The 27,228-nt window shown below is 37.4% G+C and overlaps 1 protein-coding gene across 1 annotated transcript; it reads left to right on the forward strand.

Annotated features, from left to right (window-relative positions):
* Window positions 1-10,604: 10,604 nt before the first annotated feature.
* Window positions 10,605-25,804, forward strand: tars1 (threonyl-tRNA synthetase 1). The gene is made up of 19 exons (XM_005924501.3): window positions 10,605-10,777; window positions 11,488-11,559; window positions 11,901-12,091; window positions 13,488-13,611; window positions 14,146-14,270; window positions 15,025-15,142; window positions 15,238-15,302; window positions 15,705-15,783; window positions 16,013-16,159; window positions 16,670-16,768; window positions 17,886-18,052; window positions 18,643-18,805; window positions 20,103-20,240; window positions 22,220-22,297; window positions 22,382-22,482; window positions 23,734-23,838; window positions 24,093-24,165; window positions 24,980-25,094; window positions 25,224-25,804. The coding sequence occupies exons 1-19, from the start codon at window positions 10,718-10,720 to the stop codon at window positions 25,370-25,372; spliced, it is 2,169 nt and encodes a 722-aa protein (XP_005924563.1). The 5' UTR covers window positions 10,605-10,717; the 3' UTR covers window positions 25,373-25,804.
* Window positions 25,805-27,228: the final 1,424 nt, after the last annotated feature.

A 27,228-nucleotide genomic window follows, 5' to 3' on the forward strand; every position in this document is an offset into this window, starting at 1 on the left:
TTTTGCTGCACCCATGGGGAAGAAAATAAAATATTCCATTTCATACTCTTTATAAGAATGTATATGAGCTTTCTGGATTTTGTTGGGTGTTTTTCAATTTGTTAAATGAAATGAGAACTTGTGTGATTATCACTTCTTACCTGTGTGAATCACTGGGGCTTTCTTATGCACTGCTATCCAAAGACGTGGGAACGAGTCAGAGAAGTCGTGCTGGAGCTTAGGTCGACTAAGTTTTTTTTTCTTGTTTTTATGCTTCTAATGAGCTGTTTCATCTCAAGAGGCTTATCCAGCTATTGGAGTGAATAAACCTAGGGTAATATCTGTTTGGAATTCAAATGAGTTTAAGTTTCTCTCAGTGTTGTGTAATGTACCTCTGGTTAGGGGATCTAGGTCACAAAATCCAGTAGAATAGGAGACAAGTAATTGTCCCTGCTTCTGTCACTCTACTTTATAGTAAGTGTCGCAACATTAAAACAGCCAGAGACATTGTGTGATAAGCCGTGCATGCCCCGCTTTGCAATGACATTCAGTGAATGTCACAGATTCATTTTAAAGATAACATGCCAAATCAAACACACGAGTTACCCATTGTGGTGACCCCTTGTGAATAAGGGAGCAGCCGAAAGAAGCTTATTATCATTATGATTGTTATTATTAGTACAAAGGAATAATTTCCTGGGTAATGGGTGAATTTTCAGATTCCAAGCTGAATGTTGATAATATTTAACCTGTTTAAACGCCTGCAAAATATCACAATGAGAGCTCTTTGCCTCTGTTGGGGTGTGTGTGTGGGGGGGGGGGGGGGCATCCACATACTAACAAACGGAGAATGTAATTTTTGTTTAAAGGTCCTTTGAGTACATCAGGATTCGTTTGGCAGTGGCAGAGGACATTAAGTCCTCTAATGCCAGTCAGGCCTGGCTTGGCTCACATATTACTGTGAGGAGGTAGTAGCTACAGCAGATCCTGTTAGTTTCAATTTGCTTACTGCTGCTGAGCCAGCAGACTGAACTGAATGATAAGGGACCAGATTCAAACCTAATCCTTCTATCATGCTCCTTCCCTGTCTCTCCCCCTCAAACAAACCGCTACCGGTTGATCTGCCATCACCACTGGCTGTGGGAGGAAGCCAATAAATGTTCCCTTTGGGTGTGATGTAATGTACATTTTATAGTCTCTCATATTGACTGATTCTTATTTCCAACTAAAAGCAAGGGGGGGGGGAAATGAACTTAACACCTTGATTTTTCTGCTTCTGGTTTTCCCTTTGCACAGGATTTAGAAAAGGCAGTCTTCCTTTGGTGTATTTGAAATGATGTTGCAATGCAGAGATGGCAGACTACAAATAGCAAAATTTCAGACGTCTTTGCACCTGTCTGGCTTGTCATGTCATCATCATGGTCTGAAGAAATATTGTACACAAAGATTCAACTATAATTGAATCTAGGCATTGTGCGTGGTTTATTTACAGTAAAGGTTATGGTCATAATGTCACTGGTGATTTTTCATATACACGTATATCCAGAGATGGGCAGGATTACAGTAACGCGTTACAAGTAACGCGTTACTGTAATCTGATTACTTTTTTCAAGTAACGAGTAAAGTAAGGGATTACTATTGCAAAAACGTAATTAGATTACCGTTACTTTCCCGTAGGAACGCTGCGTTACTGCGTTACTAAAACCGTGATTTTTTGAGAATGTCTCATGACAGTGACGTAAGCGAGTGCGACGTTCGTGACAACAGCTGTGTGCAGATCAACAATGGATAATATATCGAGTACGGGAGAGAGTATGAGCGTGCAGCGTTTAAAGCGTGGAAGTACTGACCTTACTTTGAGTTTGATTCCATAAAAAGTGACAAAAACATTAGTGTCCGTTGTGCGTGGGAAGAAAACTTCTTTTTACAGCGAAAAAAACCCCTAAACTTCCAAGCAAGCACCGAGTGCGCAATGACGTAATGGGAAACTCACAGAGAAACTCGCGGATTCTTCCACTGACCGCGGCACACCTGCACCAGGGTAAACCTCCGCCTACCCCACTCCTGCTTTACAGGTGAAAATAGAGCAACAGGACCGCTGAGTCTTTGACTTTATTTATTTTCTGCTGTGTTTTACTTGCATCTATTTGAAAGAGTGAGTGTAAACACAAAAAATATTTTATTTTATGTGCTGGAATGTGCAGAAAATAGGTTTAAATGTTAAACAAATTTCTTCCAGTCAGAGAATGTTGCATATAATTAAATTTTTGCTTGATGCATAAAGTTAAAAGATTAAAACTAATAAAACAAGTTTTAAAAAGAGACTTTTCCATTTGATTACATTTTGTATGATGGATTATGTAGAAAAAGTAGAATTGGGCTGAAAGATCTATCGCTTTATCACCTATTCAGGTTGTAAATCATGTTTTTAAAAAGTAACTAAGTAACTAAGTAATTAATTACTTTAGAAAATAAGTAATCAGTAAAGTAACAGGATTACTTTTTGGGGAAGTAATCAGTAATTAGTTACTGATTACTTTTTTTAAGTAACTTGACCAACACTGCGTATATCTGTTCAACTGCTTTTCAATTTAATCAGCCATCTAATCACATAGCACAAATTCAGTGCATTTAGGTATGTAGACAGGGTTGTTGGTGTCGGAGGCTGGATTTGCCACCGAGTTGTCTTTAGAGTTTACAGAGAATGATCCAAAAAACAGAAGTGCCACTCAGGTGAGAAAAGTTTGCAGCACCTTGTTGAAACTATGCCATAAACAATTTAGGTAGTTTTGGAGGCACTAAGCAAGTTGTACCTAATTACGTGTCTGGTGAGTATATTTCGATGCATTCACTTGCAATAAACAGACACAAATGATAGGCTGCACTTTAATATAGCAATACATTTCTTACCCTCATACCACATCACTGTTAAGTAAGGGAAACATTTTATAAGAGTGATTCACCTTGAATAAAAACAAGCGGAGCTCAGTGCCAAGACACTTTTGATAACATATTGTTATTCCTTCTCTTCTGAAAAAGTGTTTTTCCCTCTTGTTTAGTGCGCTTCATTTGACTGCTGTCAGAAACGTTTCATGTGCATCAGCATTTGAATTTCAACTGAAAGGAAGCACCTCTGTCTGAACCAGAAACTCTGCAGGAAGCTCCACAGAGGAAGACAAATGAACCAGAAACAGACCTGCACATGAGGGTCCCAGTGGATGCATATGTTTGTGTTTTGCAGAAGAGTGTGTAAGAACAAGCTGATGTATATTAGAAGAGCCATTTCTACGTATGTGTACATATTCTGTTCATACAATATCGAGAGCGATAACTTTTCCTAATTTTGAAAGGGGGGGAGACAATATGTGTATAATATTTTTGTTATGGTGAGAGAGGGACGGCAAAAACATGTTTTTTAAGTGCTGGTCGGTTTTGATATTTTAGGCTATTTTCATCCCACTTTTCAGTCAAACAGTGGAATGAAAATGCTAAAAAAATATATTTTAAGCTGTTGACTTTACCACTTATTCAAATTAGTGCATATTTAGTGAGAGCCCTTATTTCCATAAACATAAAATTTAGGAAACTTTGTTAATATTAAACCATTGTCTTAGCTTAAGTAATCAACTTTTATTTGTTTCTCGTTTCTGATTTTTAAAAAGTCCTGAAATTATACAATGCACACATATTTTAGACAATTTTTAACATCTTCCAGATTTTCTGGTTTTATTCCTGTCTGTATTCTGACAGTTTTTTATAGAGGGATTTTCTTATACCTCTCAAAGCCTAGTTTTTATAATATTATTGCCTTCCTAAAAACAAGGGCAAAAAAAAAATCTTTCTGTCTGTGTTTGACAGTAAGACTGTGTTTTCTGATATATGAAGAGATAAAAAGAGATTTCCAAACTCTAAAAAGACATGCTGACTTTTTGTTCTGGAAAAGTTCTTGGATCCATAATGCCTCATAAGTGCAAATGGACTTATTTGTGGTGAAAAAAAAAAGATAAAATAAAAATTTCTGAAAACTTTTTTATTAAATGAATGAATCTATCAGCTAAACTGTTTAACCTGTAGTTCCTCCCATTAGAACAACAGATCGTTGTTGCTAATGTAAATGTGAGATCAGCTGATGAATCACAACATCAAAACTACCTACATAGTCTTTGTGCTTCTCTTGCGTAGGTCATCTCATGTTAGCAATGAATGCAAATGTAAAGATGTTTTGCAGTCAGCTGTCAAACTGGAGTCTAACACCATCATCCCAACTTGTCATCTTAGATTTCTGAAGCAAGGCAGAGCAGAAGAACATCACTGCATTTCCATGAAAAGGAAAGGCAATTAATAACCTTTTATATTGCTTATTTGGTAATAGATTACCATAAATTAAACATTTTTAATTGACTTGAAAAATGTTTGGCAAAAATATCAGAAGATTTCTATTTTGCCAGTGACTGATTTTTGGTGGCAAATTATGTTTCTCTGAGCTCCAACTTTGTTTTGTTAATTGACTTTTGAATACAGATACCATGATTTGGAAGAATACTGTGAATTTCATTGTTTCTAACTTGCTAAATACTATATGCAGATTTTTATTAATGTCTATATAAGAAATACAATCACCCGAAGCACAAAATGTACCTTGATATTTCAGTTATGGCACACTACAGACTCTAAAGGATAACTAAATACATGAGTCAGTCCATTTGCACAAAGTTAATTGAGACAGAGGAAGTTAGGAAAAAATCTCCATAATAGGTAATATTTAGAAAGGTCAACATTTACATTATGGTAATACATGCATTACGTGCAACAGCAGCAGATTTCACACTCATCTATATTTGTTTTATGTATTTGAACTGTGGGGAATAGCTGTATGTGTTTACTGTGGTGTGCTTTCAAAGGGGGGGAAACAGCTACTGTGCCTTGGGCAAACATAAATACTCAAGAAACTCATTCGACTTGGTATATGTTAGGGGTAGGATTTAGGTTAGGAGTTTATATTAGACAATAAATAAATAAAATAAAACATTTCTAGAAATGTAAAAACCCCTGTAAAAACAACCACGTGTGTATATATGGGATAATGGTGTTAGAAGCCTGAGATAAGGCCTGGGGGAATCAAACCATCCCATAAGGGATTCCGAGGCAGATGGTTGTCTGCCTGGTTGTGGTGGGCAGCGAATCCTCCTGCCCTTGTCTCTGACCTGGTGTCATCCTTTTCCACTATGAAGGGGAGCTGAAGGCCAGTGATTTGTCACACTGGAGTCTGCCCTTGAAGCAGGAACACAGTGGGCTTTTTGAACCAGGCTGTAAGGACACTTACTGAACTGTAGTGTGAAACCTGGATGTTTCTTTCTTATGACCTTCATTAAGTGGTCTTAAGAGATATTACCTTGTGCAAGTTTGAAAACATCTTCCAACACCCTCAGCTATTCTTATAAGCTATCTCAATTTATTCTTTGAACTCCAGATTTTACCTCTTTATTGCATCACAGATACAAGGCTTTGTTTTGTGGATACCGCCTTAGGTAAGAATTAGTGAGATTGCTTTAACTGGCCTTCTCTAAAATTCATACATTCTTTTATGAAGAGGTATTTCCCATTACTGTCTAAGAGAAATACTTCACTTATGATATGCTACAGCAGCAAATGATGATGTCACAGATTATGTGTGGAAAAAAAAATAAATCAAGATCAAATAAAATATTTATGGAGCATTCGGAACAAATCCCATCATGTATTCACCTGTGCCATTTCCCTTTAATGTGAAGCAGAGTGAAAGGCACAGAAGCGCTAAGCCTCAGTCTCTAGAGAGGCCTGGAGACAAATGCTGGCAATATCAAAACCGCAGGGAGGGAGGTGACAATGTCGTCTGCTTAATTGTAAAGGAGTGCAAACTGCAGGCAGGCAAACAGTGTTAGAGGCTGACTGGAGGTGAATTCTGGCTTAAGGTTGTCCTTTATGAGGTTTCTATACTGACACCTAATGGCTAGTGATATAAAATATTCAAATAACTGTGGATGTAGAACATAAATTTTATCATAACTGCAGAAGGAACTTCCTGAATAAATCCACTATCTGAAGGTTTTGGCATGGCCGTGTTTTTCCTTTAACTCCTTTACTTTACTCCGTTTCAATTTTTGCACTGCTTTATTTACAGACAATGAGTCTGAATACTAATTAATTTAAAAATAAAATACATATGTATGTATTTTGCATATTTCAATAGGCCTACTTGTAGTGCATGGGCACGTTTCCATTTTGCTTCGGAAACATACATCAACCACACCACTCTCTGAGTCTGAGTTGGAACTAGACCAGTGTTCAAAGCCCAAAACAGAGCCAAGAAATAGAACATGGTGCCTGACTTTTCAAGTGCTTGAAGGTTAATTATTCAAGACTCCCCTCTCCTCACAACAAGCCAAGAACAGCAGGATAGTGCGGTGAGCTGCAGCTTCTTCTTTATTCCCTTGGAGAGTGTCAGAAGTTTAAAACCACTGTTCAACTGTAATTGAAATGCACACGTTGTCTGATGTCTGGTACCTTCAAGCAAGGAGAATAAAATATAGGACAAATATAACCTCAGATACTTGGTAAGCAGAGCAATCAGTGAAATGATACCAATCAGCAACAAGACTAATCTGTTCTTTGTTATTGTGATTATGCATGCATTGTGAGCGTAAATTATGTGCAATTAGTTTGCTCATCTGTTTAAAGATAAAAAAACACATACAGGTACTTCATGATGAATATGTTGGGTATGTGAGCAACAACATAATGAGATTAAGGATTTTGATAATTAGGTTTCCATAGTTTCATAAATCAATTAAAGCCTGAATAAGATTGTTGTATTACAAAAAAAGAGAGAGACAGAATTTAAGTACAAAAAGTGGAAGTAAATTGTGAAAGTTACATTGTGAAATATGCCCCCCCACCCCACCACCCCCAAAAAAGCCTCTTTTCCTCTTCCTTAAATACTTAAATACCTCTTTTCTCAAAACTATCAAAATCTTCAGCAAGAAAAAAGAAAAAAATTGCTTAATGCTGATTAAAATGCACATTTAAAAATTAAACAAATTTGAAATGATAACAAAAGGCATAAATCTCTAATATAAATGGTCTGTATTTATATAGCGCTTTACTAGTCCCTAAGGACCCCAAAGCGCTTTACACATCCAGTCATCCACCCATTCATTCACACACTGGTGATGGCAAGCTACATTGTAGCCACAGCCACCCTGGGGCGCGCTGACAGAGGCGAGGCTGCCGGACACTGGCGCCACCGGGCCCTCTGACCACCACCAGTAGGCAGCGAGTGAAGTGTCTCGCCCAAGGACGCAACGACCGAGACTGTCGGAGCCAGGGCTCGAACCACCAACCTTCCGATTACAAGGCGAACTCCCAACTCTAGAGCCACGATCGCCCCAATATATACCCAAGTCCAATATATACCCTATCCTTTATAAACCACCAAGAGTTTACAAGCAACAATGTGTGTGGGCTCATCATTCACCAGGCTAAATGCACCTCAAATATAGATGAATAAATGATAGCGGCTGACCTTTTTACTACAAACGGTTGTAAACTGTGAAAGAGAACCCTAGTGCTGTTTAAGAAATGTAATGTCTTAAAGGCGCTGCTAGAAGAGTTGTTACTTTGTCCATCAGGAATACACTGTCAAATTAGAAAGGCGTTATCTTCTAACAGCTAGCCAGCTGGATTGCCTGTTTAACTGTGAACTGATTGCTCACAAACAAGCAATCACAAAACTGCTATAATAACACTGGAAAACAATTCTCTGATAAGGTCATTGCAGGAGCGGATAAAATGTGTTTGTCAATATTTCCTTGGCCAAAGAACTGACACAATGCTGAATGTGACTCCATTAGTTAAAATGCAATAGTGGAATAGTAGTGGTTGCTACTGGCAACTGAATGTTCAAATAAAACCAGCTGCTTGTGGCAGAACAGAGAGTATTAAGACCTCCTCTTCCCCTTTCCCTTTTGGTTTTACACTTGATAAATGATTTTATTTTTTAAAAGTAGCTCTGTCAGAATATAACTGGAAAACTTGATGAAATTGTAGCTGTGAGCCTCAGGGCAGATGGGTGGGTGCATGAAGAATTCCCGTGATGCTGAACAAAAGGAAAGCACATTTCACATTAAATAGAAGAAAGGATTTCAATCCAAATCAACAGTGGTCTAATGATGCCTATGCGCCATGTTACTCATGTCCCTTCTGGGCAACCATGTTAGCCATAATTTCCCAGTATTTAAAATACACTAACAACTCCTTAAGAAAAAGACAGAACTTTTTATTCAGCTCAGAAATGTTTTTATCCAACTTGGTAGTAAGCCTGTGGTGTTCTTTAATTATGCAACTAAACTTGTTTTTATGTGTATTCATTAATTTCATTTTATTTTGCAGGAAAATCTAAAAGCCCACAGTGCAAAGGCATCCTTGTTAAGGGATTGTCCTGATTTTGCCATAATTGTATATTTAAGCGTGATGGGCTGTCTCTCTCTGGTGACTGGTGACCTGTCCAGGATTTGCCCTGACTCTCACCTTACCTGACAGTTAGCTCACTGAATGGCTGGATGGAGGGATGGATTAATAGCTGGATGGACGGATGTAAGGATGGATGAATGCATAGATGGATAATCCAGTTACAAATGTTTTTATAGCACATATGATAGCAAAACAAATTTAGATACCTGTTTGTTCAGATTGTATTGAATACACTAGCTGGCATAACAGCGATGAGGTGTCTATTCCAAGTTTCATTTAAACAGCTTGGAATGTAATTGGTACACATACATTTTCACCATTTCAGATTAAAATAACCACCCTTGTCAATAACTCCAATATGTTGGGTAAGAGCATAACAAAACAACCAATGACCCAGAATCAAGATATCACCAAAATTCACCTGTTTATTTCCCTGGTCTCCACGAAAGTCAACATCAAGTCAACAACTTTATTTTCAGAAAAATCTATTCTTTCTGCCCACACAGAAGTCGCCTGGACTGTTTTGCTGGGGTATTGCTTATTCCAGTCATTAATACCAGTGCTATTACCCAGCAAACTGAGCTCATGTCTTGAACCAGTTCTGGACTTTTAGGCTGCTATCACTAGTTTTGGCCCTTATACCTTACTTTATCAATTACATGAACAAAATAAATGAATAAATAAATAAAACATAATAATAATTTTATCCCTTATAATCTGAAGGCCTTGTGACACAATTTAGAGAAATAAAAATAACTTGCTTATATCTATAGCAATTAGAAAGGTCACTTTTAAACACTGATCCCTGCGGTCAGAACATAAGAAAACATTTCACAATGTTCATATTGACCTTATTAGAGTATGCCTTTGTGGTAATAAATTCCACTCTATGGACAATCATTTTTGATGCTTTTGTGTGTATGCTCAAATAACAAATGTACAAACTTATTGTAAATGCTTTGAACTGGGTGTTTTCTGCAAAGAAGAATCCACCCTGCTTTATTTTAGAAAAAAAGAAAAGAGTTCAGGAGAAGGACAAATGATATCACTATCCTGTCTTGAAATTTTCTTTTTATTGTATTGAATACAAAAGATAAAAGTGCAGAAGAGCAGAACCCATTATGTCTCTGCCTACAATGTTGCATCAGAGTAAGTGAGAAAAGTCATCATTTCTCGGATATTCTGATGCAACAATACACATTTATTCCGGTACTCTAAAATCCTTGAAACACAATTAAAGGAAATGGAAATTGCAGTAAATCCATAAGTGGAATGTGTGCGTGTGGTGCATCACACACTTGAAAACCTAAGATGAATTTCAACTACAGAAATATGAAAAATCATGTGAAAAAGTTTATCAATCACTCCTAGAGTCGAAGTGACAATAGTGTCTCATCACAATGTGTTTTTTTATGTTCAAAAATTCTATTCTTTGGAAAGTACTTCAGATTTATGTATACAATTAGCTTAATGTAAATGCCTTGAGCCAGACATTTTGTTTAAGTACTTTACTTTAGAAAAACAGTTTGGGGAAGTGCAAATGATGTCATCTTATAAAAAACCATCGACTTTATGTTGTTGAATAAATAAGACATACAAGAGCAAAAGAGCAGTCTCAATCATACCCATTATATCTACAAATCGATCTATGTGTTTCTATATTACCTGTTTAGATCTACATACAGACCTAGTGCGCAATGTTGCGTCAGAATCTCCTGATGCAATAGACTATTCTGGTAGCGTGAAGGTTACAGTAAGTCGTTAATAAAATGCGAAAAAGGACAGATCATAGTGGCCTCATCACAACGTGTCTTCGTGCGTGTGTGTGTGTGTGTGTGTTTGCGATGCTTCTACATCCCGTGCTTCATACAAGGTGCACTGACCAAGTGTTCAGGAGAACAACTGAAATCGAAAATCATTAAATATAAATAAATAAATAAATAAAAATCTAGCTTGATATCGTGATATGTGATTGCATTTCCTTATTGAAATACATAAAATGAGGTTTGGCATTAGACTTTTTAATTAATGGACACAAACTTTGAAAGAAATACGACGTGTTACATCACCCTCCTCTGACAGGAAGCACCGCCCAAGAGCACCGCCTGCAAGCTTGCATCAGAATATCCGGGCAACGTCATCAATCCTTCCCCGGCATCTTGCACCGCTTGCAGTAGATATACCTCAGACTTTATCTCTCGGTTTAAAGTAGGATAGCTTTAAACTCCTTATGGCTGAGAAGACTGTCGTGGATAAAATGAGCGAATTACAAGTGGACGAAGGCAAAAAGGTGAGACTTCAGTCTGCGTTTTAAGTCATGTAAAGCGGTTTGCAGTTAGCCTAGCCTATCGTTAGAACCATGCTGTCATTTAGCCACTCAGTAAGAACTTTTCGGCTAGCTGGCTTTCATGGGGATTTTTGTGTTGGCTTTACTGAAAATTGTTCATCTTAAGGGAACTAGCGAAATTGTTCATTATTTCATGTTTTTGTTATGAACTTTACCACGGCAACAACAGTTATGTCTATTTGGCTAAGTTGGTTTGGCTAATGTAGCAAATAAGTACACGTACACTAAGGCTCAAGCCGGACTATATTCAGAATTGCGACAGTTTAATATTTCTTTCTATGTTGGTAGGCTCACACACGTCAGACCAGCTTAAGGTATTGAATGACTAGCTTGGGTTCTCCTTCTAAATCGGCACACCCAAGTGCTTTAAGTAGTTGTAACACAGCATTTTGTGCAAGGTTTTGTTATGTTTCGATCTTACTGAATATGCTAAAGTAGCAACAAGAAAGATGTATTTAAAATAACCGATATGTATACATTTTTAATTTGCCCAATATTATCTGCATTCGTTACTATTATTAAATGATCAGTTGGTAGGAGTGTACATTTTACATTTGCATGGAAACTTTGTCCATGAGACCCTTCAAACATGTTTTTCACCTAGTTTCTTTTTTATAAAAGTTAAATAATTACATGGTGTGACATGTGTACAGGAAGGAAGTGGTAAAGATGGAGGAAAGAAGAAGGGTAAAAATGCTGCTGAAGACTCTGGAGGCAGGGCTGAGGTGAGTTATTATATTGTCAGGAAATATATTGTCATGTTGTTCTGCTATTATTAGATCTTATTTTTCAAGAACATGAATCATGTACTTGTGTAGATCTGTGTCATCTCAAATCAACCACCCATTGGCTTCAAGATAGTGTTTTTGTTTTTGTTGTTGCTGTTTTTGTTTGTTGTTGTTGGTTTTTTTGTAATGACATTATTCAAAACACAGATTCCCTAAAAAAAATTAGACCCAATGATTGTTACATAAAAAATAAATACAATTAAAACTGCAATGAGTAGACAGAAGAAATGACAATGAAAGGCTTGCTTATCTACTCTCTTTTATTTTACTTTTTTCAGCTGTCACCACAGCCTCAATACATTGAGGAACGTCTTACTTTGTACACAAAGCTGAAAGCAGAGCATGATGCTCTGATGGCAGAAAGAGCTGCAAAGGATAGCAAACCTATCAAGGTTACTCTGCCTGATGGAAAGGTTGTTGAGGCGGAGTCCTGGAAGACCACACCCTACAAGGTGGCCTGTGGCATCAGGTCAGTGCTACAGAATGTACTTTTTCAAAGATGACCCCCTTTTTGTATTTCCTGTAATCATTTTTAGTTTCTAATGGCTTCACAACTCTAAAGGCAAAATTGGAAGCAGCTGGAAATCACACTTGTCAACTTTTGACTGTCTGCTGAAGACAAGAAAATAATGGGGTAAAAAAGCAAAACTTGGTTTGGTTTTGCTTGGAATGTTATCCCTTAGTACCATCCAATGTAAAGTGATTGTAAAAAGGGGTACACATGAACATAAATTTTGGCAGCTACATAACAATCATTGGTTGGGGGGGGGGGGAGGCTACCAATATGTTTGGGTTTTTTTGGTTTTTTGGTTTTTTTTTCCCCATTTCATAATCTTTTTATAGATGACAAATGTCACAGCCCCAAGACTTAAAAAGTAATTTAAGTATTCGTTTTCTTTAAATTGCACTGGACTGTTAATGGCATTATTATCACGCAGTGTATATCCCTGTCAGTAAAAACACACATTGTAAGGCCGATATAAAATACATTTGGAATGATCAATTCTCAATGTAAAACAAAATATTTAGGTTCTGTGTAGGGTGGGTAAATATAAGGATTTACTGGCAGTACACTTCTCATTACTAGTCATAGTGAAACCACCCAATGAAATCCACACATAATGAAACTTAAGTGTTTTAGTCCTACTTTTCATAATACTACAAACGTGTACATATTAACTAGATCATTAACTACACTCTACAAAAAATATTGAGGCATGCTTCTTAATTGTTGCATTCATGTGTTTTCACTCTGCCTTTACAAAGATTTGTGGGAGGAAACAAATGTTAGAGTTAGCTCATTAAATTTGAGTGTGATACTGTTGCAATAGGAAATTTCTTCCCTCTGAGATATTCGACTATCAACTGTGTCATTAAGTGGCAGAGCACGTAAAGTTACAGACTGGGGTCACAGAGTGCTGAGGTGCATAAAGGTTAACAACACACTGTTGATTCAGTAACTGCAGAGCCCAAAGCTTCCTCTGGAATTAACATCATCACCAGGAGCTTCCTAGCTTGGGTTTTCATGGCAGCTTCTGTAGTTTTGTGTAGGTGGCCCAGTACTTTTTGTGCTATGTCATTTAATATAAAAGTTTGCATTTCATCATATTTGTCCAGGCATTTACTCATATAATGATAAAATATGTGATGTCTTTGTTCTCTTGTTGGCCATTTCTCAATAAGGTAGAACAGAAATTCTGCTAATCACAAGGATATGGCAGAGCTATTCCCAAATTCCCTCTCCACATGTCTGAGTGTGAGAAAATAAAAGGCAAATTGTGTTGTGCTGCATACATAAGCATTTGCCATTTTATTTCTGTGTCTGTACATTATTGTGATGTAGACTATTTGTGTCTTGTGTTCAGTCAAGGCCTTGCTGACAACACGGTGATTGCCAAAGTAAACGATAGTGTATGGGACCTGGACAGACCTTTAGAAGAAGACTGCAGCCTTCAGTTGCTCAAGTTTGATGACGAGGAAGCTCAAGCTGTAAGTCAGATTTTTCTTTTCTCTTCCTGCTTGTACTACATTGTTTAGAAGCATAGTTTTGGAAATTGATTCTCAACATCTTCTGGATACACAGCGTCATGCTCGCTAAACATCAAAGCTTCAGTTACCTTTTGCTTTGTAAAAGCCATATTTATATACTTGCAAAATCTTCTTTTTTTCTTTTTACACAGGTGTTTTGTTTTCAAAGCATGCAGTTAAAGCCTCAGTTCTCAGTGTATTAATTTATAATGTGCATTTTCTTTTGGGTCTCCTTTGTGCACTTCCTCAGAATTCAATGACTGGTGTTCCTGGTGTGAATTTGATAAGCAGTGTCACTAGTTCCTTGTTTTTAAACTGGTTTTATAATACTGGCTTCATTCTTTTGTATTGTCAGCTTTTTCTCTGCTCTTTGTCATTAACAAGGAATCTGTTCAGTGTCACAACCTTGATATTTCCCCTTAAAAGTCTTAGTAACACAAAGGGTTTGAATACTCCTGTTTTCTAAATTTGCCAAAACTTCTGTATTTTCATTAGGTTTACTGGCACTCCAGTGCTCATATCATGGGTGAAGCAATGGAAAGGGTGTATGGGGGCTGCCTCTGCTACGGTCCCCCTATCGAGAATGGCTTCTACTATGACATGTTCCTAGAAAACAATGAGTGAGTTTCGTATGCTCTAAGTTCAGAGTTTCTGTCTAATTAGTGGTGTTAGTCTGCATCCAGTGATATTTTTGGTCTGTACCTCAGGGCTTAGCAGCTGTCAATCTGGTTTACTGTCTTCAGACCAGAAGCAAACACAAAACAGACAGATTGTAACTACACTAATGCTGTCTAGCTGGGGCTATGTGTGGGGACTGAAAAACATCTTTCTACATATTTCTGTTGGAATAACAAGTCTATTCAAATTAAACAACGAGAAACAACTTAAGGGAAGCTTTGAAAGGGGGATTGAGACACCTTCAGAAATTTCAACAAGTTTTCCTCATAAACAACTTCTTAACTTGACCTTTTTGGATCCACGTCTCTCTGCTTTAGGCTGCAGGAAAGCTTGAGCAGTGCTGTCTAATTAATTCTACAACCTCCTTAATGAAGCCATTTTATGCTAATGGCATTCTTGGAGACTGTTTTCTTTTTTACAAGGATATTTTGACATTGCGTAAGCCCTAAAGCCGAGGACTTTAAAGTAGTTGCCCATCCTTGGATGAGGTTATCTGTATTACGAAGACTTAAGAATTATTCTGTTGGACAAAAGTCTGTTCTCATGGTTAAATATCTGGTCACATCCATGCTGCCCTTTGGAAAGCATGGCAGACTAAATTTAGCAGTGGAGGCAGTTTGCATATTAATGTGGGGTTTTAAGTGAGAAAGTGTTCAGTGTGCAGTTCTTGGTGTGATTTCTTGATGTTTTGGACAGAGGTGTATCGAGCAATGACTTCCCCTGTCTGGAGAGTTTGTGCAAGAAAATCATCAAGGAGAAGCAGCCGTTTGAGAGGCTCGAGATAAAGAAGGAAACTCTCTTGGAAATGTTCAAGGTATCTTTAAACAACAGAACACAAATATGGAACAAAAATTCAATTGATTTGATGATTTTTTTTTTTTTTAAACATAATCTTTTGTTTTTTTCTAGTACAACACGTTTAAGTGCCGCATTCTGAATGAGAAAGTCACCACTCCCACTACCACAGTCTACAGGTGGGTCAGTGAATGTAATAGTATCCTGGTGATATATTCTTTTTTTTGTTTGTTTGTTTGTTAATCTCAAGCAAATCAAATAAAAAAACCAGATGCACTTTATTACAGGTGCCTCAGACTTTAACTATCATCCAAAACAATTTTTTAAAAATACCGTAATGTGACTATGATATGTGTGTGTGTGTGTATATATTATTTATTTAAATTTGAAAGAGATATTGATTTGCAACTGCACTACTTAATTGGTTAAAGATGCTGTGTTTAGTTCTTTCTGTCACAGACTGGGTCGACATTTCGGCGCTACATTCAAAACACAACTGGTTCTCCTAGTCAGTATTTATTTTAAATATAGAACAAAACAGGTGACTAAGTGAACTAAAGTTACAATATTTTCCATTTCAGATGTGGTCCCTTAATTGATTTATGCCGGGGACCTCATGTGAGACACACTGGAAAAATCAAGGCACTCAAGATACACAAGGTTAGACTTTTTGCTATCAACTGTGGAAATTTATTGAACAAACTTGCAGTTAACAATATATGTGGATATAAGAGAGATTTAAAATACTGGAGTCTGTGTCCTGAATGTCTGGCTGTAAGCACATTTGTCCCTATTTTTAGAGCAGAGTTACCCTTTGTTTTATCCCCAAGGGATTTGATGGACCCAAAAGAATGATGAAAAAGCTTACGTACTCCCTTTTGTGTGCTAGAATTCATCCACATACTGGGAGGGAAAGGCGGACATGGAAACCCTCCAGAGGATCTATGGAATCTCCTTTCCTGACCCCAAAATGCTTAAAGACTGGGAAAAGTTTCAGGAGGAGGCCAAGAACAGAGATCACCGCAAACTAGGCCGGGTAAGAATTGAAATGTAAATGAGCTGTGAGTTAGGAAAATGGTCTCTTACAGGTTTCACTGTTCGCAGTCACTTGGTATTGCAAGAAGAAAATTTAAAATGTACGGAGTAAAGTACTCAAACTAGTTTTTGAACAGTGTGAAAACATGTATGATCTTTAAATCGGTTAATAGCATGTGTAAATAAGTTTTATTTAGTGAATTGTTTGGTAAGCTCATAAACTGATTGTCACATACTGACATTAATATAGCATGATGGAAAAATATCCATGAAGCAGATTTTAGTTTGCTGGTTATTGAAAGAAAACCCGTAGTCGTCAGCTCATAGTATAGGGTGTTGCAGCCATATTTTCAGTGTGATGAAGGCGTGGAAAAGGGCACATACCTAGACAAACCCTATTTAAAGCTTAAATATGTCACGAGGTGTCTTCAAATTGAAACCAGTTTGACTTGTTTGATGGCTCTTTTTAATTTTCTGTCTCTAACAAACCCCATTTTATTTTTACATTCAGGAGCAGGACCTGTTCTTCTTCCATGACCTGAGTCCAGGGAGCTGCTTTTTCCTGCCTAAGGGAGCCTTCATCTACAACACCCTGATTGAGTTCATCAGAGTAAGGCTGAGTTGTCAGACCCACTGATAATTACTGTGATCTAACACTGAGCTTGGAGATGTAGAAAAAAGAGAGGTTATTAGGGAGAAAGTTTACATTTGCAGGAGGAAGAAGAAGAAGTTCTGCGATGATGGAAAATGGCTTTATAATGCACACAAGAAAAAAAACGCTCCAATTTAAGCCATGTGTCATATACTTTAATACAGAGAACTAAAAAGGGATTGGTAATGTTTTGATAATACAGCATTAAATCAGTGTCTTAAGCAAAGGCCAGATGAATAGGAAAATAATTCATGTTTTCTTTCCACGACAGTAATGCTGTAAATGGAAGCTTGACACATCCAATTTATGCTTATTTAATAAAATATTGTTTTGGCCAGGTAATAGAAAAGCATTGCTCAATGTGATGTTTACCTTCTGACACACAAATTCACTTGTGAATCTCAGAAAAGCTTATTATTATCCAACACTTATTTAAAATATATTGAAACACTGACAGCATTAAAGGAAAGCTTTATTTACACCTGTTCTATTATACAGACACATAAAAGTCAATCTTTTTCAAAGCATTTATTTTCCTGGGTTTCCAGTCAGTGCAGTCATAATAGAAAACACATTCAAGGCAATTTCACTTAAATAGATTTCTGACTGAGCAGATTTGGAGTAATGAGATTTGTTTTGTTCAAAAAACAAAAAATGGTTCTGCATTCTGCTTTCACAAACAACAAAACACCGAAAACATATCAGCAGATATCAGGATTTAAAAGAAATGACAGATTATTTTATAATATCATCTGTCTTTCTGATTTGAACAAACCAATCAGCTCATGGTGAATTAAATCAATACAAAAGTGAATACCCTTATATTTCAGTTTTTTCCCCAAACTCTTCATAATATATGAACAAACAGGAGAATGCAAATATGCAGCAGTATAAACATGTTTGCTTGCAGAGTTGTTTACCATTTTATTTATGCATACGTCCCTTATTAGAGAGTCTCCAGGTGTTGACAGAAACCACTTCAGCCAGTTGTTTGTAGAGGTGATGGATACACAGAATTGTGAAGCTGAGCTTTTTGGAAGACTTTGTGAGAAAACATTGTCATGTTCATTGCCAGAGTGAGTACAGGAAGAGGGGCTTCCAGGAGGTTGTGACTCCCAATGTCTACAACAGCAAACTCTGGCAGACATCTGGGCATTGGCAGCACTACAGCGAGAACATGTTCTCCTTCGAGGTGGAAAAGGAGATCTTCGCTCTCAAGCCCATGAACTGCCCTGGACACTGGTGAGACTTCTGTTTCCTCACAATCAGAGTTGTTGTCAGGTATAGTTTCAGTTTTAAAGGGCAACTACAAAAGAATGAGGGAAAGAAAAACACTCCTTTTAATGCACAGTGTAGCAAGTGTTGCCTGTAGTGTGAAATATTTATTTTTTTAATACTTGTAATCAGAAGTAACTGCTTGTTGAAGGAAGAGCTGTGTATTACATACATGTCCATTACCATTAAATAAACTCGGACTGCTGTCACAAAAGAAAATGCTTGTCAGCCAGTTCAGCTCAATGTTTGCTGTGTTTTCAGTTGTTGGCCGAGGACACTTGCTGCTGCATTGCAGTGCAAACAAGCAGACTGCAGTTATTTGTATTCACATCTTTTATCTCTTTCCACTCGTTCAGTCTTTTGGTTGTCCACAAAGATGACCTCTCTGAAAATCACACTGTAATCAAAATTGATCTTCAAAGTGTTGAATATCAGTTAAATCAAATATTACACTCAGGTTTTCACAGCAGAGCATTTTTTAGGTATTGTGATTACTCTAGGTATAAGTTGGCAGTTGCATCTTTGTGTATTTTATACATATGTTTGTTTGGCACCAGTTTGATGTTTGATCACCGGCCTCGCTCCTGGAGAGAGCTGCCTTTTCGCATGGCCGACTTTGGTGTCCTGCACAGGAACGAGCTGTCAGGAGCTCTGACTGGCCTCACCCGTGTCCGCCGCTTCCAGCAGGACGATGCTCACATCTTCTGCTCCATGGACCAGGTGAGATGTGCATTGAAATGTGTACAACACACATTTTGGCTTTATATGAGCCCGATGAGACCAGTAAGAATTGTTTTACACTTAAAAATCTGTTTACAGTCTTGGCATTTCCCACTAGGTATGTGGGGCCAAAAAATTATTTAAAGGATACGTAGGATGCTAATTTCCGATTAGTAGAGCAGCTTTGCATCCTACTTCAATATAATGGATATTTACGCATGGATGATCGGTTCACTTTAAAGGCAATTGTTACTGGTTGAGTGCGAAGCCTTCAGTTGAGACTGAAGAAAAGTAAAATAAATCTGTGAGTGTCGCATACACCCCTCCTGAACTGTCAGCAGTTGGGTTTCTTTTAACAAAAAAGACAATACCCCTGACTCTGCTATATCAACTTTTGTTTCCTCCTTTAAAGCATGACCATGTTCAGTGTTATTTGACTGAAATACTAAATTCATTACTCTTTAGAAAAGGATACCATTCATACCAGTGTAATATTTTAAGTCACATTTATTACTGAAATACTTTCTAAAAAACGTTTTAATTTTTAATACATTTCCAAAGAACGGCACAGTTGTAACTGGTGCAAACAAACAATATTTGGAAAGACCAAAAAAGTTTCTTAATTTTTCGGTTCATAAGTCTTATTACAGCAGCCGTGATCACACTGATTAATTTTCTCTGTGAAGGCACTGGATTGGATGTTTAATTATTTTGATTGCACTTGTGCACAAATTATTTCATTTTTAATTTTTCTCTTTCATTGCAGCAGCTGGAAAGCACTGCTTGTAGTCGTTTTTGTTTGTTTGTTTTTTGTTGCTGTTTGTGGTGGTGTGGTTTTGTTTTTGTTGTTGTTTTGGGTTGTTTTTTCCCCCCAGTATTTAGAATCATGCAAAACAGACTGCAGGAGATATGCTCTTATGTTGCATTAAATTGATAATCAGTGACTTCAGCACATGGTTTACATAGAAAAGAAAGCAATCATTTTCCTTTCAGTTATTCTTATCGTGTATTTTCCTTCACCTTCAAAACACTCACTTGTTATTTTATATTATTTTTTTCAATTATGATGAAATCTTTGTGGTTGTTTGTTGTTGTTGTGTTTTTGTTTTTTTTGTTTTTTTTAAATAAACCAAAAGTTGAGCAGCTTATCAAACAAAATAATTAGGTTTCCTTCTCTAGCTATCCTAACACAAACAAACATGAAATCAGCAACAGAAATTACATTTGTAGCCATGTCCAGATGGATGATGCAAACACTATTGCTTTTTTGTTTTCTTTCTTTTATCACTGACCTCAGATTGAGTCGGAGATCAAGGGATGCCTGGACTTCCTGCGGACTGTTTATGATGTCTTTGGCTTCACTTTTAAACTCAACCTTTCCACGAGACCAGAGAAGTTCCTGGGAGACCCAGAGGTCTGGGACCAAGCAGAGAAGGTATTCAAAAGGCCTCTAGCTTCACTACATGTAGAAAATAAGAAAACGCTCAGTAAGTGTCTCACTGGAACATTAAGATTCTGATGTGAGACATTGTTAAGATGTAAATTCTAGCGCCACTCCACTGACAGCGAATGGAGAAGTGAGACTTGCAGACCCTAAGTACATTTATATTTTAATGAGGTTTTTTTGTGGACTTGCAATCATGTCTGAAGAAGGGTTTTTTACGCTTTGAAACCGTCCACGTATTGTTGCTTTAACTGTCTGCTTTTGCTGCCAAATCAAGTTCACAAGTTCTGTATTTTACATCTGTAGTTCGGCTCTAATTTGCCCAGCTTGTCTTTTAAACAAGCATAAACAAATAATAGAAGTGAGTTGGACTGAGTCATAATTAGGCTTTATTGCTCGGTGTTGTGGGTAACAGCGTTGCAGCTTTTCATGAATGACATCAAGCATCTCTGCTGGGACAACTTGAATTGTAGGAGATGAATCTGTAGAGCCACTGTTAAATGATGGTTACTAAATGCCACATATATACCGCATTGTTGTTCCCACAGCACTAGTCCATGAAGGACATAAAGTGTTTATTTGTCTGGCAAGCCTGTGCTGGCTGCCTTTGAATGGTTGAAAAAGTTTGACTGATGTAAAGCATGTGTTGAATTAACTTTCACACGGCCTTTACTCTTCTCTCTATCTGATTGCAGAGGTATTTTATTTCAGCAGTCGGATAACTATTTCATCTGCACTTTGCCACACTCGATTCATGCCACAAAGATGTTCAATTATGTTTTTCTCCAAGTCGGTTTTTTTTGTTTGTTTTTTTTTTTACTCTGTTGGAAACTCTCATCTGGCAGAATAAGCTGATACATTTTGTACCTTGTTGTCACCACTTCATTGATTTTTTTTTTTTTTTTTTTTTTTTAAATCATGATTGTTTTGTTTTTTGTGGTGGCGGGTTTGTCATTATAATCTAGTGCAGTCTCCTTGGTGGAGGTTCAAGATACATCCTCTGTTTTTTTTATAACGGAAAATGTTCAAATGTTTTAAACCCATGAGCCACTAGAAAATATGGTTTACATTTTTGTTCTCAGGCACTGATAAATTACCATGAACTGTAGCTACACTCATTCTTGAATAGATAGAACATAATAGCAGGGTAGAAGAAGAGAAAAGCATACTTACTCTTTATTACTGGCTCTGTCTGCCCTTCTGTTTTTCAATTTATGGGTATTGTAGAAACCTGAAAGAGTTCCTTTTCCTTTCTGCTCCCTTTTTACAGTCACTGGTGTCATCATTCAGTTCTCAGTCCTTCCGTTTTTAATTTAATTTTCAAGCATATCTTTTGTCTGCTGGGAGAAAAGCATTACTGGTGGAAGTTATTTTTAGGCTATTTCATTATCAATAAATTGATTGGTTACAGTTACTATTAAAGTTTTAAAGACTATGTAGTTTGCTGATAAGTAGCACACTACAAATATAATTCAAATGCTACAGTATAAAAATTAAATGTACTGTATCTTACTGACTGCACATGTTAATTATGGGCTGCTGCTATCTTTTTCTAATTAACAGTTAGTCACAGTTCTTAGAATAGAAATAAAAGCCATAAAAAATATCAGCTTGCAAGTTGAACAGCTGTCTTACTTAACCTGTCATCTGAAGAAAGCACTCTTTAAATGCAGCACTGACTTTTAATGATTAATGTGTCCCACACAAAGGTGGAAAATTATACACACAAAAGTGACTGGGGAACTTGGCATCATGCTTGGAAGAAACTGCTGCATATTTCCCTCAGCTCGTTACTTCCCACAAGCAACCATAAAATATTATTGAGATGTTAGCATTTCTCAGTTCAGTGATTAGTTCCAGATGAAGAAAAGGTCAGGTCTAAAGGAGGAGCCTTGCTTAACACCTCTGTTTACCTGCACGTTTGTCAGAAACTGACATGGTAATAAAGCAGTTATTGTTTGTATTTACAGCAACTGGAGAATAGCTTGAATGAATTCGGAGAGAAATGGGTTCTAAACCCAGGTGACGGAGCTTTCTACGGACCCAAGGTGAGCTGTGCGCTGCACTAATGATGTAGCTAAACTGTGGAACTGCAGAAGGGTCGCTTTTGATCACAAGTCTTTTGTCTGCAGATCGACATTCAGATCAAGGATGCCATTGGTCGATACCATCAGTGCGCTACTATTCAGCTCGATTTCCAGCTCCCGATCCGCTTCAACCTCACGTTTGTCAGGTAACGACAAGTTTTATATGTTGGGTAATTAAATTTATGGCCCATGGGATAAGCTAAAGTGTCAGTGAGAAAGCAGGAAATCCAGTAACCAAATAGCGATGAGTAATATTCTTAATATGTAAATAAACCCCCTGACTTGGAGACAGTTAACTTGTCTGCCAAAAAAACATTACAAAATTATCTGTCTTCATTACAGGTTTATGACAATACCCAGTAATAAAGCTTATAAGTGCAAGACCAACAAAAAGGAGCACCACCATAGCAATTATCTGTTTCTCTTTATAGTGCTTAAAATGTATAAAGTCTAGAAGCAGAGCTCCCCCCCCACCCCCCAGTCTTTTTGTAACAATAATAAATGATATTTCTAGCAATAACAAAATAGTAGTACTTTCACTTTGCCTCAGTCTGAGAACACCTCAAACGGCTTCTGTCATTGTCTGTATAGCAGGAAGGAACAGACAAGAATTACAGCTGTCACAGGTGATGAGATCAGAAGTGACAGAAAATTCAGAGCTTCATGCGACTGGAAAATGTCAGTCTGTGACCTATAAATGTGATTTTCACTTATTACCATAGTTCATGTGTACAATATGATCATACTCACGTATACAGTAATGCGTACTCTTTTCCATTAATGGCATTTTAGGGAAATTTTACCAGTTATGCAAGTCTCACCTATTATTATACATCTCACGATTCAGGTCATATTGTAGTCTTTTCAAACTGTCTTTAATTGGTCATTTTTTCACTGTTGTTGCATCACTTCATAAACTGTTTAAATTAGATTAGGTGATGTTTGCCAGTAGCTAATTAAATGATCTGTTGCCTTAAATTCACCTTGGTAAATAATTAACCTGTAAAGCATAATTGAAAGTATTAGTAGAAGCTGGCAGTTGGAGTTTGAGTTTTACACATCATGTCGTGCACTGAGTGCCATCTTTCACAAAAGGGCAGTGGCTGCATGAAAATTAATTTAGATGTTTTATTTCTGTCTGGGGGGAGGTGAATAAGGTGACATCACAATATAAAATTGAGAATTAGATAAAAGACACTCTAGTCATTAAATAGCATATGCTGTCCTCACCTGTTTGTTAATTGGCCCTCCATCATTTTCTATTGATTGCTTTTTGTAAGTCCCTCACTTAAAACAAACATAAGTCTGAGTTTTGTCCTGTATAAATGGTTGTGTTTGCTGAGGGGAAATTTTCACTCTGTTATTTATTTTTTTTCCCTTTCCAACAACCTTTGTAGCCACGATGGTGACGACAAGAAGAGACCTGTGATCATCCACAGAGCAATCCTGGGATCAGTAGAGAGGATGATCGCTATTCTCACTGAAAACTACGGGGGCAAATGGTTTGTAAACAATCAGTTTAAAAAGGTTGATTTGTGAAGTAGCACCATTCTTGATTTTTGACATTTTTGGTTTATTGCTGTTCTTTCAGACTGTTCCCATGATTTCTTGATTAATGGGCTAGAAATGGAAGCATGACAGCTCAGTGGGGGGTGGGCGGGTGACATTTTTTTACATGGGTTTCTGGCAGACGGGCAGGTTTCTGGCCTGTTTTTTAATAATCAGCTAAATGCAAATATGTCCTCCTCTGTTTCAGGCCTCTGTGGCTCTCTCCTCGTCAAGTGATGGTTGTACCCGTGGGACCAACCTGTGAAGAGTATGCTGAGAAAGTAAGAACTGACCTTGGCTGCTTCCGTATTTACATTTAAAGGACATTACAAACAGCACCCTCAGGCTGTTGAGCACTTTAATTTAACTTTATACATATTTTAAAGCCTTTACATTGATATTGTGGCTATTGGTTGGATCACTGTATGTTATCACAGACTGGAGTCATTCAGTACTGCAGTATTTAAGGATCATTAGTTTCGTCTCTATTAAACTACTGCATGCTTTGCCGAAATTCAGCCTGCTTTGTTGCCTCAGCTTTTAAGTGTATAATTTTTTAATATTTCTGAACCAAGTCATGCAGGTTTTCGTGAAGCTGTCACACAATGTTTTATTTAAAATTAAAATTAAAGCAATGCTCTGCTACTTAATTAGGATGTTAGTTCATAAATACTAATGGATTTTTCTTCTGAACGTTTTTTGTTTTGATTACAATTTAATTATTTGACATTGACCTAATCATGGCGAGCACAATGTTATCACACCTAATAAAACTGACTGTCAGAGCTATGAAAATAAAACTCTGTTTGTATTAATGTTTGTTTAGCTTTTAACATGTGTTGGGGACATTCTGGTTGGATATCGTTGGTGCTGAACATATTTGTAAAGGTGGTCTATAGTCCCAATAATTTAATGGGAAAAGAGAACAGCCCCACAGTCCACTGTGATTGTAATGGTTTCTGTAATATGATCTTTATTCTGTTCAGACTAAAATGTGTAACATCTACAGACTTTTTCTTGTAAGCAAATGAATTAATTTCCAAAACGTTCCTGGACTGTTTTAAGTGTTGGTTGTTTCTCTCATTAATGTGGCAGATCAAGCAGGAATTCCACAGCAGCGGCCTCATGACTGACGTGGATCTCGACCCCAGCTGCACCCTGAACAAAAAGATCAGAAATGCACAGTTGGCGCAGTATAACTTCATCCTGGGTCAGTGGCAACACACATTTGTTTCAGTCTTGTCTGTTATTCCTGTCCTTATCGCTTTCTCACTGACCATCTAGATATTGATTTTCCTTCTCTCCCTTTTTGTCTTTGCATGTTTCCCTGTTTGGAAAGTGGTGGGAGAGAAGGAGAAGACGAGCAACACAGTGAACGTACGCACCCGAGACAACAAAGTCCACGGCGAGCACAGTGTGGAGGAGTGCATCAAGCGCCTCAAACAGCTCAAGACCTCCAGGTGTCGGAACGCCGAAGAGGAATTCTAAGAAATCAAAAAACAGTTCCTTGAGTAACATGAGGGTAAAGGTTGAAATATGTTTTTGATAGGGAATAAAACTGCCTTCAATGTTTTGTCTTTGCTCTTCTTAAATGATTTTTCTGGTATCTTCCTTTTGCTATTTTATATCACTGTTTTTAGTTGTCAAATCACATCGTTAGTATAATTTTCCTTATTCATTGTTCTTAGACAAAATCCAGCTCGTGGGAATGTAATGTGGGGATGTCTTTGAAAGGTTTTCAGACCACTGCTATGAATAAACCAGAGAACATTTTCCAAATGTAATGAAAAGAAGAGTATGAAATGAGGATGATCTGATATCCTCGTGTTGGTGTTGTTCCCAGATCATCATGAAAATGTTGTTCCAGGTTCAACATTGCAAGTGACCAATCACATTGTTGTGACGTTATTTTTTTTTTTGCACGCCAAGCCATTCGTGCATTTATGAAATTCCAATGTTGCAAGGACAATATCAATTCTGCTTACTGTTTATTAAAGGGTTACGGTTAGGGTCAGGGTCCATTGATCGGCGGACAGAGGCGGTTTCACGCAGCTTTAGAACAGTTTTTTGTTTTACGCCGCTTTTTCCCGAAGTCGCAAAAGTATGACGTCACAACATTCTGATTGGTCACTTGCAATGTTGATCCTGGAACAACATTTAGTATGATGATCTGGGAACAACACCAACACAAGGCTATCAGATCAACCATGAAATGACTTGTACCTCAACTGTCAGTGTGTATCACTCGTTATTTCTTCAGGGAATTGTACATTAGTTACAATTTTGATAATTAAATCATCTATCCTCGACAGTTGTACCCTGTGGGTTTGGGTTTTTTTTGTATTGTAGAAGCAGATTGTTGTTTGCCCAACAGTCACCCAGAAAATGTACAAATTAGACAAGTTAACAAGAATCTAAATTTCAAAGCTGAAATGAGATGGCTGATGACGATGATGGTGGGGTGGAAGTGCGGAGATTGTAAAGGGAATATATCCATGTGTAAAAACCGGATCCTTATCACCATCCTCCACTCGTGCATCATACTTTAAGACGGGAATCAGCAGTGTGCTGGCAGGTACACACCTGATGCTATTTATTACACGCTTGCTGAGCTTTGGGACCATTTACTGTGCCTGTCTGTGCTGTTAGACTAACGCATGAGTGAGGAAGTTTTATTTAAACACTGGGAAACGCTTCCAGTTACCTATAACCAGTGTGATAATACATGCAGACAGGATTAAACAAATAAATGTCGCTTCTGCACTTTCACTGCATGTTGATTGTGTTTACTGCACAATCTGTATTGCACCCAACTTGAGTTTGGGGATCATTATTATTCCGGCCACTAGTGGGTGCCATATCTGTGTGTTTTACTTACACAGCTGGAACAGACAAATGAAGACAGGTCTAAAAAGTATGTGCTTTGTATCAATTCCAAAGGATTGAAATTGTAGAAAAAATGGCAACAAACATTATGTACAATAATCTAAAAATACTTTCATTAACCGTTGCATTTATTTGTTCACTTAGATTTAGTGTTTATGAAGTACTTAACAGGTTTAGCATTTGCCCTTCTTCCGGTAATGACTGTAACTGTTCCTTTGCTTTATTTGGGGGGGAAATTGCTTAAGTCATACAAAAATTTTTAATTTAAGTTGGAAATAAAGCACAGACTAAGAGTGAAGGATGGTCTCATACTTGCAGAAGAGGTGGGAAAACTCTGAATACAGGCCAAAGAAAACATTTCATTTGGCTGCTCCACAAGTTGAAGGTAATTAAATGTGAGAGAAGCCATAAGTTATTTTGGCCGATTTAGGCTTTCGGCACCAAATAAAATATGTTCA

Source organism: Haplochromis burtoni, unplaced genomic scaffold (assembly GCF_018398535.1).
Source record: "Haplochromis burtoni strain Fernald_Lab_line unplaced genomic scaffold, NCSU_Asbu1 Contig_54, whole genome shotgun sequence".
In the NCBI taxonomy this organism is placed as follows: domain Eukaryota; kingdom Metazoa; phylum Chordata; class Actinopteri; order Cichliformes; family Cichlidae; genus Haplochromis; species Haplochromis burtoni.

Coding starts and splice junctions, on each gene's coding strand:
- tars1 (XM_005924501.3), top strand. CDS start 10,718: ATGGCTGAGAAGACTGTCGTGGATAAAATGAGCGAATTACAAGTGGAC. Junction 15,143..15,237: donor CTCTCTTGGAAATGTTCAAG/GTATCTTTAAAC, acceptor GTTTTTTTCTAG/TACAACACGTTTAAGTGCCG. Junction 22,298..22,381: donor GAGCTTTCTACGGACCCAAG/GTGAGCTGTGCG, acceptor TTTTGTCTGCAG/ATCGACATTCAGATCAAGGA.